The sequence below is a fragment of the Pan paniscus genome, chromosome 8, assembly GCF_029289425.2.
Source record: "Pan paniscus chromosome 8, NHGRI_mPanPan1-v2.0_pri, whole genome shotgun sequence".
Taxonomy (NCBI): Eukaryota; Metazoa; Chordata; class Mammalia; order Primates; family Hominidae; genus Pan; species Pan paniscus.
The window spans coordinates 145,242,873-145,260,504 of record NC_073257.2 but is presented as its reverse complement, the minus strand read 5'-3'; the positions used below and the strand labels follow the sequence as shown (position 1 = coordinate 145,260,504).

The following is a 17,632-nucleotide window of genomic DNA, read 5'->3' as shown; positions in this document are numbered from 1 at the left end:
TGGCCCCAGAAGTTTCTGTGTGGGGCCTGCCTGCCCTTCTCCCCTGTGACCTGGGGAGGCCCCAGCCTTGCAGGGGAGGGTCACTGCCCCTGCACGGCGCTAAGGCGGGAGGCATGTGGAAGGAGAGGGACGGTGGCTTAGAGACCCTGCGTGTGAGTGGCGTGGAGCCCACCGTGGTTCCCAAGGCCCCTGGGTCAGCACCTCCAGAGGAGGCCTGAGGCCCCGGACACACAAGAGAGTCACAAGGTTCTTATTTCTGCTTCCCGTGGATGACCGTCCTGCCCGTGAAATCCAGCCGAGCCTGAGGCTGCTCCCAGTACATCCAGGAGGCTGACACGATGCAGCTGGGCCCTCTCCGCCAGCCCTGCCCTCTGCTCTGAAGGCTGATGCTACTCAGCCAGGCCCAGGCACCTGGCCCCTCCCCAACATCAGCCTGCTTCTTGCTGGGTGTGTGTGAAATCGATTTTAAGCCTTCAGGAGGTGTAAGTGACGCACAGTGAGCTAGAGTGGTTAATGTGCAGCCCCACAGGCTGGGGCCCGCGGTTACACCGAGAGGCCATCGCTAGCGTCATGCAGTGCCATGTCCACCTGTCTGCCGTGCCCCTGCCGCCAGCTTGGCCCTCTCTCCCCCGGTTTGCCTGTGGGCCGGGGGTCCTGTGAAGGAGTGTGAGGGGGCATGGGCTCACAGCCCTGGAGGGTCAGAGGCGTCAGGGACGTGCTGGAGCCGCATCTCACTCTGGAGACCAGGCCGGATGGAGAAGTGGGTGTAGGCCAGGGTGGCGGGGCAGGGGCAGGGCAGGGGCGGGGCAGTGAAGGGGCAGGGCAGCGGCAGCACAGGGACAGCACAGGGGCAGCGCAGGGGCAGGGCAGGGGCAAGGCAGGGGCAGCGCAGGGGCAGGGCAGGGGCAGGGCAGGGGCAGGGCAGGGGCAGCGCAGGGGCAGGGCAGGGGCAGGGCAGGGGCAGGGCAGGGGCAGTGAAGGGGCAGGGCAGGGACGACCCACTCGGGGCCGGAGGTCGGTGTCCTGACTGCGAGTCCAGCCTCAGGGTCCAGCGGGAATTTAGCTGTGCAAGTTCCCTTCCCAGGCCCTGGGACCTGCCCCCGGGGTCACCCTTGAAGAAGGAGGAGAAATTCCCTGCGGCCCTGACTCCCCAGAGTGCCCTGGGGGGAGGACTGCGGAGCTGAGGCAGCTTGAGAAGGAGGCAGGTGGGCCCCGCAGAAGGCCCAGAGCAGCTCGAGATGCAGCGGCAGCTGCCCGTGGGGCTGTGTCCCAACCTGGGCGGCGCTTCCTCGCATCCTCGGAAGGCACCGCCTGGAGCTGAGGCCCCGCTGTGGCTTCCCAGCTGCCTGCTGAGGTTTGCTGCCGCCTCTTCCTTCCTCCCCAGTTGACCAATGAGCCCACCTTGGTCCAAAGAGCAAGTCACGGTGAGAATCCCCCCACCGAGTGACTGTCCTGCCGCCCCCACAGTCAGGGTGAGAATCCCCCCCCCCCCAGTGACTGTCCTGCCGCCCCTCACAGTCAGGGTGAGAATCCCCCCCCGAGTGACTGTCCTGCCGCCGCCACAGTCAGGGTGAGAATCCCCCCCCTGAGTGTCCTGCCGCCCCCACAGTCACGGTGAGAATCCCACCCCTGAGTGACTGTCCTGCCGCCCCCACAGTCACGGTGAGAATCCCACCCCTGAGTGACTGTCCTGCCGCCCCCACAGTCAGGGTGAGGATCCCCCCCCGTGACTGTCCTGCCGACCCCACAGTCAGGGTGAGAATCCCCCACCCCGAGTGACTGTCCTGCCATCCCCACAGTCAGGGTGAGAGTCCCCCCCCGAGTGACTGTCCTGCCGCCCCCCACAGTCAGGGTGAGAATCCCCCCCCGAGTGACTGTCCTGCCGTCCCCACAGTCAGGGTGAGGATCCCCCCCCGTGACTGTCCTGCTGCCCCCACAGTCAGGGTGAGAATCCCCCCCCGAGTGACTGTCCTGCCGCCCCCCACAGTCAGGGTGAGGATCCCCCCCCGTGACTGTCCTGCTGCCCCCACAGTCAGGGTGAGAATCCCCCCCCGAGTGACTGTCCTGCCGCCCCCACAGTCAGGGTGAGAATCACACCCCGAGTGACTGTCCTGCCGTCCCCACAGTCAGGGTGAGAATCCCCCCCCCGAGTGACTGTCCTGCCGCCCCCCACAGTCAGGGTGAGAATCCCCCCCCCGAGTGACTGTCCTGCTGCCCCCCACAGTCAGGGTGAGAATCCCCCCCCGAGTGACTGTCCTGCCGCCCCCACAGTCACGGTGAGAATCCCCCCCCGAGTGACTGTCCTGCCGCCCCCACAGTCAGGGTGAGAATCCCCCCCCGAGTGACTGTCCTGCCGTCCCCACAGTCAGGGTGAGAATCCCCCCCCGAGTGACTGTCCTGCCGCCCCCACAGTCAGGGTGAGAATCCCCCCCCGAGTGACTGTCCTGCCGCCCCCACAGTCAGGGTGAGAATCCCCCCCCGAGTGACTGTCCTGCCGCCCCCACAGTCACGGTGAGAATCCCCCCCCGAGTGACTGTCCTGCCGCCCCCACAGTCAGGGTGAGAATCCCCCCCCCGAGTGACTGTCCTGCCGCCCCCACAGTCAGGGTGAGGATCCCCCCCCCGTGACTGTCCTGCCGCCCCCACAGTCAGGGTGAGAATCCCCCCCCGAGTGACTGTCCTGCCGCCCCCCACAGTCAGGGTGAGAATCCCCCCCCCCGAGTGACTGTCCTGCCGCCCCCACAGTCAGGGTGAGAATCACACCCCGAGCGACTGTCCTACCGTCCCCACAGTCAGGGTGAGAATCACACCCCGAGTGACTGTCCTACCGTCCCCACAGTCAGGGTGAGAATCCCCCCCCGAGTGACTGTCCTGCTGCCCCCACATTCAGGGTGAGAATCCCCCCCCGAGTGACTGTCCTGCCGCCCCCCACAGTCAGGGTGAGAATCCCCCCCCCCGAGTGACTGTCCTGCCGTCCCCACAGTCAGGGTGAGAATCCCCCCCCCGAGTGACTGTCCTGCCGCCCCCACAGTCAGGGTGAGAATCCCCCCCCTGAGTGACTGTCCTGCCGTCCCCACAGTCAGGGTGAGAATCCCCCCCCGAGTGACTGTCCTGCCGCCCCCACAGTCAGGGTGAGAATCCCCCCCCGAGTGACTGTCCTGCCGCCCCCACAGTCAGGGTGAGAATCCCCACCCCCGAGTGACTGTCCTGCCGTCCCCACAGTCAGGGTGAGAATCCCCCCCCCCGAGTGACTGTCCTGCCGTCCCCACAGTCAGGGTGAGAATCCCCACCCCCGAGTGACTGTCCTGCCGTCCCCACAGTCAGGGTGAGAATCCCCCCCCCCGAGTGACTGTCCTGCCGTCCCCACAGTCAGGGTGAGAATCCCCCCCCGAGTGACTGTCCTGCCGCCCCCACAGTCACGGTGAGAATCCCCACCCCCGAGTGACTGTCCTGCCGTCCCCACAGTCATGGTGAGAATCCCCACCCCGGAGTGACTGTCCTGCCGCCCCCACAGTCAGGGTGAGAATCCCCCCCCGAGTGACTGTCCTGCCGCCCCCCACAGTCAGGGTGAGAATCCCACCCCTGACTGACTGTCCTGCTGCCCCCACAGTCAGGGTGAGAATGCCCCCCCCGAGTGACTGTCCTGCCGCCCCCACAGTCAGGGTGAGAATCCCACCCCTGACTGACTATCCTGCTGCCCCCACAGAGCCATGGAGACCAGCCGCCCCCACAGGGACCCAGAGGCCAGACCCCCACACAGGGACCCAGAGACCAGACCCCCCCACAGGGACCCAGAGACCACCCACCCCCACAGGGACCCAGAGACCAGACCCGCCCACAGGGACCCAGAGACCAGACCCCCCCACAGGGACCCAGAGACCAGACCCGCCCACAGGGACCCAGAGACCAGACCCGCCCACAGGGACCCAGAGACCAGCCGCCCCCACAGGGACCCAGAGACCAGACCCCCACACAGGGACCCAGAGACCAGACCCCCCCACAGGGACCCAGAGACCAGACCCGCCCACAGGGACCCAGAGACCAGCCGCCCCCACAGGGACCCAGAGACCAGCTGCCCCCACAGGGACCCAGAGACCAGACCACCCTACAGGGACCCAGAGACCAGACCCGCCCACAGGGACCCAGAGACCAGCTGCCCCCACAGGCACCCAGAGACCAGGCCCCCCCACAGGCACCCAGAGACCAGGCCCCCCCACAGGGACCCAGAGGCCAGACCCGCCCACAGGGACCCAGAGACCAGCCGCCCCCACAGGGACCCAGAGACCAGCCGCCCCCATAGGGACCCAGAGACCAGCCACCCGCACACAGGGACCCAGAGACCAGACCCCCCCACAGGGACCCAGAGACCAGACCCCCCGACAGGGACCCAGAGACCACCCACCCTCACAGGGACCCAGAGACGAGACCACCCTACAGGGACCCAGAGACCAGACCCGCCCACAGGGACCCAGAGACCAGCTGCCCCCACAGGGACCCAGAGACCAGACCACCCTACAGGGACCCAGAGACCAGACCTGCCCACAGGGACCCAGAGACCAGCTGCCCCCACAGGGACCCAGAGACCAGACCACCCCACAGGGACCCAGAGACCAGCCACCCTACAGGGACCCAGAGACCAGACCCGCCCACAGGGACCCAGAGACCAGCTGCCCCCACAGGGACCCAGAGACCAGACCACCCTACAGGGACCCAGAGACCAGACCCGCCCACAGGGACCCAGAGACCAGCTGCCCCCACAGGGACCCAGAGACCAGACCACCCTACAGGGACCCAGAGACCAGACCCGCCCACAGGGACCCAGAGACCAGCCACCCGCACACAGGGACCCAGAGACCAGACCACCCTACAGGGACCCAGAGACCAGACCCGCCCACAGGGACCCAGAGACCAGCCGCCCCCACAGGGACCCAGAGACCAGACCCACCCACAGGGACCCAGAGACCAGCCGCCCCCACAGGGACCCAGAGACCAGCCACCCCCACACAGGGACCCAGAGACCAGACCCACCCACAGGGACCCAGAGACCAGACCACCCTACAGGGACCCAGAGACCAGACCCGCCCACAGGGACCCAGAGACCAGCCACCCGCACACAGGGACCCAGAGACCAGACCACCCTACAGGGACCCAGAGACCAGACCCGCCCACAGGGACCCAGAGACCAGCCGCCCCCACAGGGACCCAGAGACCAGACCCGCCCACAGGGACCCAGGGACCAGAACCCCCCACAGGGAACCAGAGACCAGCCGCCCCCACAGGGACCCAGGGACCAGAACCCCCCACAGGGACCCAGAGACCAGAACCCCTACAGGGACCCAGAGACAAGACCCCCCAACAGGGACCCAGAGACCAGACCTGCCCACAGGGACCCAGAGACCAGAACCCCTACAGGGACCCAGAGACCAGCCGCCCCCCACTGGGACCCAGAGACCAGACCCCCCCACAGGGACCCAGAGACCAGCCGCCCCCACAGGGACCCAGAGATCAGCCGCCCCCACAGGGACCCAGAGACCAGAACCCCCCACAGGGACCCAGAGACCAGCCGCCCCCACAGGGACCCAGAGACCAGCCGCCCCCACAGGGACCCAGAGACCAGACCCGCCCACAGGGACCCAGAGACCAGAACCCCTACAGGGACCCAGAGACCAGACCCCCCAACAGGGACCCAGAGACCCCCCCCACCACAGGGACCCAGAGACCAGACCCCCCCACAGGGACCCAGAGACAAGCCGCCCCCACAGGGACCCAGAGACCAGACCCGCCCACAGGGACCCAGAGACCAGACCCCCCAACAGGGACCCAGAGACTCCCCCCACCACAGGGACCCAGAGACCAGACCCGCCCACAGAGACCCAGAGACCAGAACCCCCACAGGGACCCAGAGACCAGACCCGCCCACAGGGACCCAGAGACCAGAACCCCCACAGGGACCCAGAGACCAGACCCCCCAACAGGGACCCAGAGACCAGACCCCCCTACAGGGACCCAGAGACTAGAACCCCCCACAGGGACCCAGAGACCAGAACCCCTACAGGGACCCAGAGACCAGCCGCCCCCACAGGGACCCAGAGACCAGCCGCCCCCACAGGGACCCAGAGATCAGAACCCCCCACAGGGACCCAGAGACCAGTTGCCCCCACAGGGACCCAGAGACCAGACCTGCCTACAGGGACCCAGAGACCAGAACCCCCACAGGGACCCAGAGACCAGACCCCCCAACAGGGACCCAGAGACCAGACCCCCCTACAGGGACCCAGAGACTAGAACCCCCCACAGGGACCCAGAGACCAGATCCCCCAACAGGGACCCAGAGACCAGACCCCCCTACAGGGACCCAGAGACTAGAACCCCCCACAGGGACCCAGAGACCAGAACCCCTACAGGGACCCAGAGACCAGCCGCCCCCACAGGGACCCAGAGACCAGAACCCCCCACAGGGACCCAGAGACCAGTTGCCCCCACAGGGACCCAGAGACCAGACCCGCCTACAGGGACCCAGAGACCCCCCCCCCACCACAGAGATCCAGAGACCAGAACCCCTACAGGGACCCAGAGACCCCCCCCACCACAGAGATCCAGAGACCAGAACCCCTACAGGGACCCAGAGACCAGCCGCCCCCACAGGGACCCAGAGACCAGACCCCCCCACAGGGACCCAGAGACCAGCCGCCCCCACAGGGACCCAGAGACCAGTTGCCCCCACAGGGACCCAGAGACCAGAACCCCCCCCACAGGGACCCAGAGACCAGACCCGCCCACAGGGACCCAGAGACCAGAACCCCCACAGGGACCCAGAGACCAGACCCCCCCACAGGGACCCAGAGACCAGCCGTCCCCACAGGGACCCAGAGACCAGCCGCCCCTACAGGGACCCAGAGACCAGACCCCCCCACAGGGACCCAGAGACCAGACCCCCCCCAGGGACCCAGAGACCAGACCCCCCCACAGGGACCCAGAGACCAGACCCGCCCACAGGGACCCAGAGACTACAACCCCCCACAGGGACCCAGACACCAACCGCCCCTACAGGGACCCAGAGACCAGACCCCCCCAACAGGGATCTGGAGACCAGCTCCCCTATGGTACCAGCCCAGGCTGTCTCACACCCAGGGACCCAGTGGCCCCGAATGAAGTCTGCCATGTTTTAACAAGCATCATTGAACCATGTTTCCTTTAACACTGCTCACCTGCAGGCCATCGGCCCCACCCCACCGAGGCACCGAAGCCACAGGTGCTGCAGTGGCGTCTTTACCCCGGCAGCTCAGCCCACGCCAGCGTCCCGCACTCCCTTGGAGGCAGAGACCCCGGAACTCATTTTAAACAGTGTTTACCACGAGACACAGACCACAGATACACAGCCCAGGTGACACAGGACCTAGTACTCAATTGAGACGACTCAGACCACGAGAACTCAGCCTCCCAAACACACAGAAGAACACACGGGCGCAGCTCCAGCCCACCGCATGCAAACGCACCACCACCGCCGCCACCTGGGCACACGGAGGGTGAAATTTCAGCCCACACCAGTGGCACCAAGAAAGTAGCCCAGAAAATGTGTCCTCATCCTACAGCAGCACAGACTGCTACTGTCACCTCGAGTATTTTACCCAGCAACACAGCTCACTATGAATCCAATACGAGCATTAACCCTAACAGGGAGGCACTACGTGCCAGAGTTCCTCACTCCACGAAGACGTGGGCCACGAGTACTCTCCGAACCAGGGCAGAGACATGGGTACTAACCCAGGCTATCCCTCACCAGGGTACTCACTCCAGTAGGACCTAGACCAAGGGTAGTTTCTGAACCATGACAGAGACATGAGTACTAAACCAGCCAATCCCACACCAGGGGTATTCACCCCTCTAGGACCTGGACTTGGAGTAATCTCTGAACCAGGGCGCAGACATGGGTACTCACCTGCTTTGTCCCTGGCCGATGTCAGCCCTGCACCACTCTGTGGCTTGTTCAGTGACCCTGTCTGGGAGAGGCTGGGGGGCGGCTGGCAGGGAGGGACTTGAGCTCTGGGTGCCTCTGCTGCTGCTTCTGACCTGCAGGCCTCCCTGAAGGGCTATGTTGGGTGTGGTTGGAGTTGTGAGTAGGGAGCAAGGCGTCTGTTGCGATCGCAGGGGAAGTTGTTGATATTTATGTAGAAAAGAAGTAATTAGAGTGAGTTTAAGAGTGTCCTCTTAACAGTGGTTTTCCCAGTACCCACGTCCTGGGATGGGAGTGGGAAGGAAAGGCAGGCCCTGGCAACCCCAGTCATTTCCTGGGACACAGGACAGAGGTGTGAGGTCCAAGTCGGCGCCCACTTGGGCCTGAGCGGCGCTGCTTGTCCTCTGGAAGTCGGCCACCTGCAGATCTGTGGCCGGGGGGATGCAGCCTGGGGTCTGGGGTCCTGAGTCCTTGCAGGACCGTCTGTGGGCAGCCACGTCTGTGCTCAGTCACTGGCCCTGCAGCCCCCAGGAGGCCTGGACAGCCAGTGTTGGGAATTGCCCTGGTGGGCCCCAGCTCACCCAGCAGCCCTCCCTCCAGGCCCAGAGGAGCCAGCACAGCGGGCATGAAGGGCTTGTCTTGCTGCTGAGCCCACTTGCAGCCTGACCTGTCTCACTGGGAGACACTGGTCTTCTAGCTGTGGCCCGAGGGACAGGCCTCTCACATGTGCCAGGCCCTCCTATGCCCCTCCTGCTCCACCTGCCCTGAACAACCACAGCACTCAGATGCCTGCTCAGACTTGGCCCCAGGGACCCTCCAAATTGGCTTCTCTGTCCCTGTGCCCAGTAGCCTCCCCAGATGCCCACCAGGCCCCGCCTCCACCCCACCGTTGACCTGGCCTCACAGCACTTTGTCTGTCCTCACGGGGTGCTCACCCTTTCCCTCCCCCTACCCCGTCCCCTGCCTCCCTGGGCACACGCTGCCCCTGCAGACACAGGGCCGGCCTCCATCTGCCCGAGGTACCCCCACCCCACCCACCTCAAAGGCTACAGAACAGTCCTTGGCCTTGAATACAACAGGCAGAATTTCCGCCCAAAGGTGCCTGTGCAGTAAAGGCTCTGCAGAAGCCTCTAGGCTCAGGTACAAACCCTGGCAGTGCAGTGGAAGGGAAGCGTGATGAGGTGAGACACAGAGGACACAGAGGAGCAGGATCCATGTGAGACACGGAGGAGCAGGGTCCACGTGAGACACGGAGGAGCAGGGTCCACGTGAGACACGGAGGAGCAGGGTCCACGGTCCCCACACAGTGAACATACCCACTGTTCCAGCTCAGGCCAATGCTGGTCCCGACAGCGTCCCCCGAGAAATGCAAGCACCAAGGGTCAGGGAGCAAGTGGCAGGACCGGTCAGGCACCATCTGGGCACTGGGTAGGTGTGGAAGTGCCCGTTGCAGCCAGTCTCTGCACATGGGGTGCATTCACCACATCAGTGCAGGGCCCCGAGCTCCTTCCAGGGTCCCTAGACAGGCTTCCTGCAGCTGCTGTCACTGATGGGCGACACTGCAGCCTAGCGTGTGGCTGCTGAGCTGCCTTCTGCCAAGGCCCTCCTAGGGGCCCAGTGCTCCCATCCAGCCTGCATCCCTCCTCAGTCCTGCTCAGGCAGGTGGAACGTGCGGGCCCCAACCCAGCCCCTTCCCCGCAGAACCGGTGGGGGCTCCTCAGCTGCCCAAAGCCCCTGCAGGGGTGGCTCATTCAGAGACAGAACAGGCCGACCAGATCTGAGCCCCGTCTGGGGCCTTCGTGGGCGACGCGGCAGATGCCACTGTGTGTCTCCTAGGACTGGAGGCCTCCTCAGCTAGGACTGCTCCAGAGAAGAACTGTCAGGGTCTGGAGGCACAGGTGGCTTCTGCTTCCTAGTCCTTTAAGCTGACTAAAGTCATCACAGTGTTGCCGTGTGGTGGGTTACACACCCGCACGGAGGCAGGGCGGAGGGGCCGCCTCACAGTGTTCCTCTGAAGAGCATGCACACACATGCACACTTACCCTCAAGCACACGTGCATGTGTGCACACAACTCCCACAGAGGGACCTACACACCACACAGGCGCACACTCTCACACACTAACACGTCAACACCCACACAACCCACAAGCCACTCACAAACACACAGGCACACAGGCAAGCACACTCGCACAGGCCGGCATGCACGCACGCTCCATCGCATCCGACACGCAGACACACGGGCACACACAAGGAAGGAAGTGGCACGAAAGTCAGATGCGGAACGCAGGGTTTGGATCTGGCTTCATGGTCTGGTGGAAGCTGACTCTGAGCCAGGAGCCCCTCGGGGTGGTTGGGCTGTGGATGTTTATGCTCCGAAACGTTACGTGCAATTGGATATGGCCCAACACCAGTCCCAAGTGTTGACATGAGGCTAAGTCAGTATAGAAACACACAGAGGTTTAATGTTCAATGTTGACTTTCTTTGGTTGAATGGTGGGACGCCCCTCTGCTCAGCCAGGGGCACTGAGGGCGGAAAGTTCATGAGGGGCTGGAGGGGCCAGGGAGAGCAGCCCTGCCCCGGGATCCAGGACACAGACGGGGGCCACACACTCAGGTGCCCCTCTACCCCCATCGAGGGTGAGAAAAACACACGGGGATGCTATTAACCAGCCTCACAAAGAACAAACAAAGCCAAGACTGTATTTTTGTGTGGACGGTTCTGCACCTACAGTGCGTACACAGCACAGCGTGGGGATTCGGGTTCACATCAGCTATGGAAGCAGGTGAGAAGGTGAGGCAGAGGCAGAGCCACCTGGCGGTCCTCCGTGGGCCCGTCTGGTCGACCTGTAAGGACACACGGGGTTTGCTGGGAGGAGCACGCTGTGGGTTACTGAGTCACGGTCAAGTTTACCGACACCCGGGAAGTGAGGCTCCTCATACTCAGATACTGAGTGCCAGTCTCCGGAGAGCCCTTCCACCGAGCAGGTGCTGGGAACACTCCCCGACACCCCTCTTCTCGGAGGTGCACGTTAGGGAGGCTCTGCTCCTGGTGAGACCTCCCAACCGGATAGCAGAGCGCACCGACGAGTCTGCTGACGTTGACGTTTGCAGGGTGAAACAATCTCCAATGCAAACCCGGTGTGTGGGTGGCTGGAAAACACACTACTACGTGTGTGTGCACATGTGCATAGCAGGTGCAAGTGTGTGTTAAGTATGTGTGCACATGTGTGTATGTGTGTGATATGCACGTGTTTGTGTGTGTGCATGTGTGTGTGATATGCACGTGTTTGGGTGTGTGTGATATGCATGTTTGTGTGTGTGTGTGCCTGTGTGATATGCACGTGTTTGTGTGTGTGTGCATGTGCATGTGTATGATATGCACGTGTTTGTGTGTGCATGTGTGTGATATGCACATGTTTGTGTGTGTGTATGTGTGGGTGCACATGTGTCACAGACAAGGAGGAAGAGGGAGGGAGGGAAAGCTGTGCACAGTTTCACACCCATGACCCTCTGGACTCCCTCCCACCTAGGGATGGGCCACTTGCTTTCACAGAAGGCTTGTTGTCATCCACATCTGTCCTTTGAGTCAGGGCTTGGTGCCCAGATGTTCATGGAGATGAGAAAAAGGGAAAGGGATTTTGTCCATGAGAATCTGTCTGTCAGCCCCTTTTCTTTTTGGAATAAACCTTCGTGTTGCTAAGTGCCTATACTGGAGTGGAATCCAGTCCCAGCGGTGGCTGGTTTTGGAAGTCGAGTCTTCACTAAAGGATGTCTGGGCATTTTCCCAAGGCTTGGGCCCGTGAAAGCCCCCCATTGGCCCTCTGAGGCTGACAGCCATCCCCAAAGTCCAGAGCAGCCCCCAGCATCTGTGGTGCTCTCAGCCCTGCAGGGCTGGGGCTACGACAAGGACAGGGCTGACAGGGCACACTGAGTGGGCAGAGGTGTGCAGGGGCCCTGTGAAGCTGCAGGGGCGGCTCAGACACACGACAGCGGAGGGTCCCGAGGTTCTGCCCAGAGCGAGAATGCTGGGGACAGACCTGCCGATACCGCCCCCGGAGTAGAACGCAAGACACACACATTGAACACTGGGAAAGGTCAGGGCAGCCCCCTCCTGCGATCTCGGCCCTGCCCGGCCACACCAGGAGAAGCCAGGACTCCGTGGGCAGCAGGGCATCTCGGGCAGGGCCATGCTGGGGTCTCGGTGGGTCCTTTGATGGAATCCCCTGCTCTGCCTCTGGGGTGCCCCAGGACTGGAGGCCACAGGACAGAAACCGGATGACTGTGTGCGGGGACCAGCACGCGGAATTGGGATAAGGGGAGTGAGCGTGGCCCGGAGCGTTTCCCCGCTGAGGTCTTTCACAAGGAAGGGGGCAGGGGTGTGAACTGCTTCTGAAAGGCGGAGTCACTTCGGTGCCCCCAGTGACCTCATGTGGCAGATGGGCTCCCCACTCTGCTCTGAAGCTTCTCCAGGAACACCGTGTCCTCTGCCCCCATCTACACAGTAGTTTCGTTTTTCCAGGGTCCCGTTCGGATGTTGCCGGTCCCATCGGTGCCAAACGGCAGGCCTTCTAGCAAGTTACCCTTGGGCAGCCCGTTCTGGCTGGGGCCACCAAAGGGCAGGGACTGTGTCCTCCGCAGCATCTCCAAGTGGCCGGGCCCGAGCGCTGCCTCCCTGCCCGGCTGCGTGGGGCAGCTGTAGAGGGCAGGGCTCCCATCACTGCCCTCGGGCTGGGTGACCATGGGGAAGGGGTCGCCCTGGGTGCAGCAGGCCAGCGTGTGTGTCCCCGCCGGGCCATCCAGAGAGCTGGGGGGGCTGTCTGTGCGCGAGCTGCGGGGGCTGCCATCCAGGCTGGATGGGATGTGGTAGGCGTACTCGGGCTCCTCTGCTGGGTGCCGGCTAAAGTAGGGCGGCTTAGTTCTGCCCTGAAGGCACCCGTGCAGGTGGGGGTCATGCCCGAAGGCGCCCTCCTCCTGCAGGTGCACGTGCGCCTCGTCCGCCGTCAGTGGCTCGCAGTGCATCTTGGCGCAGCACGGGGTGGCCGGTGACAGGCAACTGGCGTGGCCCTGCGCGGCCTGCAGGTTGGTCATCTTGCAGGGGCCCGGTGGGTGCGTGAAGCCCCGTGGCTGGCCCAGTCCCGGCGAGTGCAGGCAGGCGGCGCGGCCCAGCGCGGCCCCGTTGGCGTCAAGTGCGGGGTGGGCGTCCTTGCGGGGCGGGCAGCATGCCCACCAGCACTGCCACACGTCCTCACGCTTGGCGCAGTGGTGGATGAGCACGAAGAGTCCCAGGGTCACGCAGAAGGCGCCGTACAGGCAGCTGAAGACCATGTCCAGGAAGTGGCCCTGCGACACCGCCAGCGCCCCGAAGGCCCACGTGGCCGTGAACAGGAACAGCGTGAAGGCGGCGGCGCGCAGCTGTGCCTGGAATGAGTGCTCGTTCTGCAGCACGGAGGCACCGGGGGCATCGTGTGCGGGTGGGGTGCCTGGCCGGATCCCACGGCCGCCCTCGGGTGTCGCCAGCCGCCGCTGCTCCTCGGGCTGTGTGCGCAGCTCGTACCTGCGCCCTGGGTGGCGCCGCAGCTGCACGTAGGTGCCCAGGAAGTACACACAGGTGACCAGGGTGATGATGGCGGCTGGGCCGTAGAAGGCGCCCAGGCTGGGCTCCCAGGCCATCCAGCAGCTGTGGGGAGACGCACGTCAGTGTCAGCGGGGCCAGCACGGCCAGGACTCAGGACGCCTCCTGCAGAGCAAAGGGCACTGCACCCACCCGGCCTAGCGAGTGGCTTTGCACAGCTGCGGCTTGGGGGCCTTGGGCGTTTCTAGAGTCGCTGAGAGTGTGGATGGGAACCGGGCCCTATTGGCCCTACCAGCTTGGGAGGTGGGGTAGCCAGGAAAGTGTCCCAGGTGCGGGTAGAGGCAGAGCCGGGCAGGGGGCCAGGTGCAGGGCGGGTCTGGGTGGGCAGGGGCAGGAAGGACAGAGCTGGGTAGGTGGGGCTGGTGTGGGGTGGGTGGGGCCAGGAAGAGGTGGAGTGGGGTGGGCGGGGCTGAGCAGAGGGCAGAGCTGGATGGGAGGGGCCAGGCAGAGGGTGGAGCCGGGTGGGCGTGGCCAGTGTGGGGTGGGCGGGGCCAGGCGGAGGTGGAGCTGGGTGGGCGGGGCCAGGCGGAGGTGGAGCTGGGTGGGCAGGGCCAGGCAGAGGGCAGATGGGCGGGCCATCCTGGGGCCGCAGAAGGAACTGAGGGCCCTGAATGAGAGGTTCCAGGCTGGCTCTGGGCACTGATGGCTGGACGGCCGTTCCTACTCGATGGGGTTTCCCTTCTCAGCTGAGCTCTGTGCTGTTGCCAAATCGCTATTTGTCCCCAGGCCCCTCCCACAGAAGGCAAACCAGGCCTGCCTTGTCCAAAGGCAAAGATTAGGTTGGACTCCCTGGGAGAGGAGGGGGCGCTGCGCACTCCTCGGGGGTGCGAGCTGGGAGGGGCGCAGCTCTCGGCAAGCCCCAGGTCCAGGCCCAGTCCTTGCTGCTTCGTCCTGGGCTTCCCCACCACAGGTGCCTGGGAGGGACCTCAGGCAGAGCCCACCCGCTGCTCCCAGCTCCCAGTTCTGGGTGCCCGGTACTCACTACGCCGTGTCCTCGTCCTCTGTCCCGTAATTCCTGATGTTCGTGGCAGCCGTGACCCCACAGATGATAAAGGGGACCCCTACGCTGACGAGGTAAAACCTGCCGGAGAGGAAGGCGTTGACCCCCTTGCAGACGCCGCCTGCATCCTCCGGGTCAGCGCTGTCCCTCCCCCACTCCGCGGGGCAAGGGAGAGCAGCGGGTGCGGGCGGAGCAGGAGACCAAGAACCCCGACCCCCGACCCCCGACCACTAACCGAGCAGCCAGTGCCGGCCTCGCCGGCCTCCCGCGGGCCTCTGCACCTGGAGAGGGCCCTGACCAGGTCCTTTCACGGGTGGGCCCCGGGAGAGCTCCGTTGGCTGCGGACTTCTCTGCAACTGCAGGGAGCCCCTGGCTACAGGCGGGACTGCTCCCCGGGGCAGCGTGTGGTCACACAGGGAGCTGTGCGTCCCACCGGGTCCCCAGGTCATGCCCCCTCCCCGCGAGTAGTGCGTGGCCAGTGACCAGCAGTGCCCCGTTTTAAACAGTTTTAAGGCCCCGCTCAGCCTCAGGGGAAGAAGGTCGGAGGGCCGAAGTATCTGCTCCCTGTCAGACCGAGGAACCCCGCCTTGGAGGGGCAGAGTCTCATCCTGACAGGCACGGCCCGAGCCCAGGGCAGGGGCTGACCTTCCCCTCTGCAGGGCCTGGCAACGGTGCTGAGGGCGCCCAGGGGTCCACGTGGGATGCTGCGTGTCCTGGACCGGGTGCACTTGCTCACCGCCTCCAGCCCCCACCCGGACCCATGAGACAACCCCTGGCTGCCAGCCCTACGGAGCATGGGTGACCTAGGGGCCGGCTCAGAGACCATCCCCCATGGACGCTGTCTCCCCGGCTGCTGCGAACACCTGGGTTGGCCACAGACCCCTGCCCCACACGTTCAGTGGGCTCCAAGGTGCAGCGGTGGGAGGGGGTGGCCTGTGTGTGGTAGTTCTTAGGGACTCCCTAGGAAACCTGTGCTTCCCAGACTCTATATCCCAAGAAGATATCCTTCAAGAATAAAGATGAAATAAAGATACTTTCTGATAAAAATAAAACTAACAGCATTTTCCGTGTATCGACCTGTATTTCAGGACATGTTAGATGAAATTCTTCAGGGTGGAGGGAGAGTGGACACTCCTGCAGGCACCGCACCTGTGGAAAACCCCAACCAGACCTGCACGGTGGGCCTTGGGCTGAGGGTCCGTGCTGCGGACTTCACCAGAACAGCAGGGAGCCCCTGGGCTGCTTGGGGGGACTTGGACTGTGCGGAAGGAAGGAGAAACACCAGAAACGCTGAAGGATAAATAGAAAAGATTTGTCTCCCCCTTCTTAATTTCCTCCCTCTTTCAATGACTGTTTAAAGAGAGAACTTTAGCAGTGCCTTGTGGAGGGCACTGGGGATGGTGCTCTGCCCAGCATCTGCAGGAGGAAAGGTGGGAGGTAGGAAACGGTCCTATATAGTCTCAAGTTTTCTGTAAATATGTTATATGAAGAGAACAATTTGACTCTACATAGGCTGTGGAAAGGTTGTGGATTTTAATCCATTAGAGCAACCATAAGAAACTAGGTAAAAACTAGGCAGGGCACGGTGGCTCACGCCTGTAATCCCAGCACTTTGGGAGGCTGAGGTGGGCGGATCACGAGGTCAGGAGACCGAGACCATCCTGGCTAACACAGTGAAACCCCGTCTCTACTAAAAAATACCAAAAAAAAAAAAAAAAAAAAAAAATTAGCTGGGCGTGGTGGCGGGCGCCTGTAGTCCCAGCTACTCAGGAGGCTGAGGCAGGAGAATGGCGTGAACCCGGGAGGCGGGGTTTGCAGTGAGCCGAGATCGCGCCACTGCACTCCAGCCTGGGCGACAGAACGAGACTCCGTCTCAAACAAACAAACAAAAACATTAAAACAAATTTTTAAAACATATTAAAATAATCCAAAAGAAGGAAGTAAAGGAGAAATGGAAGAATTCCAAAGAGCAAAACAATCACTTAAAGTGGTAAAAACGGGAAACAAACAGTAAAATGTAGACTAAATCCAACCAGATCAAAATTCCAATTAATTTTAACAAGCTAAAAGCTCCGATCCAAAGGCAGAGGTTGTCAGAATAGATAGTAAGCTTCTGGAACATGGTGACTAGAATAGAAACACTTTGAGTATAAGACACAAGTAGGTTGAAAGTAACTGGATGGAAAAGGCCATGCAGTGCCAACTGTGAGATTAAGAGAGCTACAGCGGCTACACGGATGCCCGGCAAAGTAGACGATAAGACAGTGAGATAGAGGGGCCCAGGGGATGCAGAAGTGTCCAGGATGGACCCACAGCACACAGGAGTGGTGCAGGACGGACCCACGGCGCACAGTTGCGGTGCAGGACGGACCCACGGCGCACCACCGGCTCCGGGCTCCTTCCCGGTGAGCCGTGCAGGTCGGCCGGCAGAGGGCGCTGGAGGCCGCCGCTTTTCTCGCCGCCGCCGCTGGGCCGTCACCGCCGTGGACGTGCAGGCGCCGGGCTGGGGCCGGGCCGGGGGGAGGGGGTGCTCCGCTGGGTCCAGCATCCACCATCCGCCGCCTGACGTGGGCCTCTCGCAACAGCCTCGGCCCACCTGTGTCCGGGGAGTTGTTCCCGCCCGTCTGGCAGCTGGGAACACCCTCTCCTATGGCTCCAAGCCCCAGCCAGGGTAGGGGTCCAGCTTGTCCTCCTCCTCTGGGCTCTGACGAATCTGTCACTCAAGCGTCATCTTCTGTTACCTCGAATCCCGTCTAAGCCCCAGGCAGACTCTGGGCGTCGGGGAATGCCCACCCCACCCCTCTGTGCCCAGGTGCCCAGCGTCGGGGCAGCGGCTCGCACGCCAGGGCCACTCGCTGGGACATCTCCGGGTTACGTGATTTCCGCGAGTCAGGCCAACCACTGCCTTTGGGGGAAGGTTTCTAGAAAGGGAGGGCGGATCTGAATCTCGGTGAAATCCTAACAGCTTCCCCTTGGGAGCTATGAACCCGACCCAGAGGTGTCCGGAGGAGCAAAGCGGGAGCTGACTCACGGCAGAGCACATTGC

The 17,632-nt window shown here is 63.4% G+C and overlaps 1 protein-coding gene across 2 annotated transcripts in view; it reads right to left on the bottom strand.

Moving 5' to 3' along the window:
- Positions 1-10,633: 10,633 nt before the first annotated feature.
- ADGRA1 (adhesion G protein-coupled receptor A1) overlaps positions 10,634-17,632 on the bottom strand; it is a 45,191-nt gene continuing 38,192 nt past the window's right edge. For both annotated transcript variants that reach the window (XM_055093519.2, XM_055093518.2), the window contains 2 exons: positions 14,569-14,667; positions 10,634-13,631 (listed from right to left, as the gene is read on the bottom strand). In XM_055093519.2, coding sequence (XP_054949494.1) covers positions 12,449-13,631; positions 14,569-14,667 — 1,282 coding nt within the window. In that variant the 3' untranslated portion in view covers positions 10,634-12,448. The remainder of the gene's footprint in view (positions 13,632-14,568; positions 14,668-17,632) is intronic.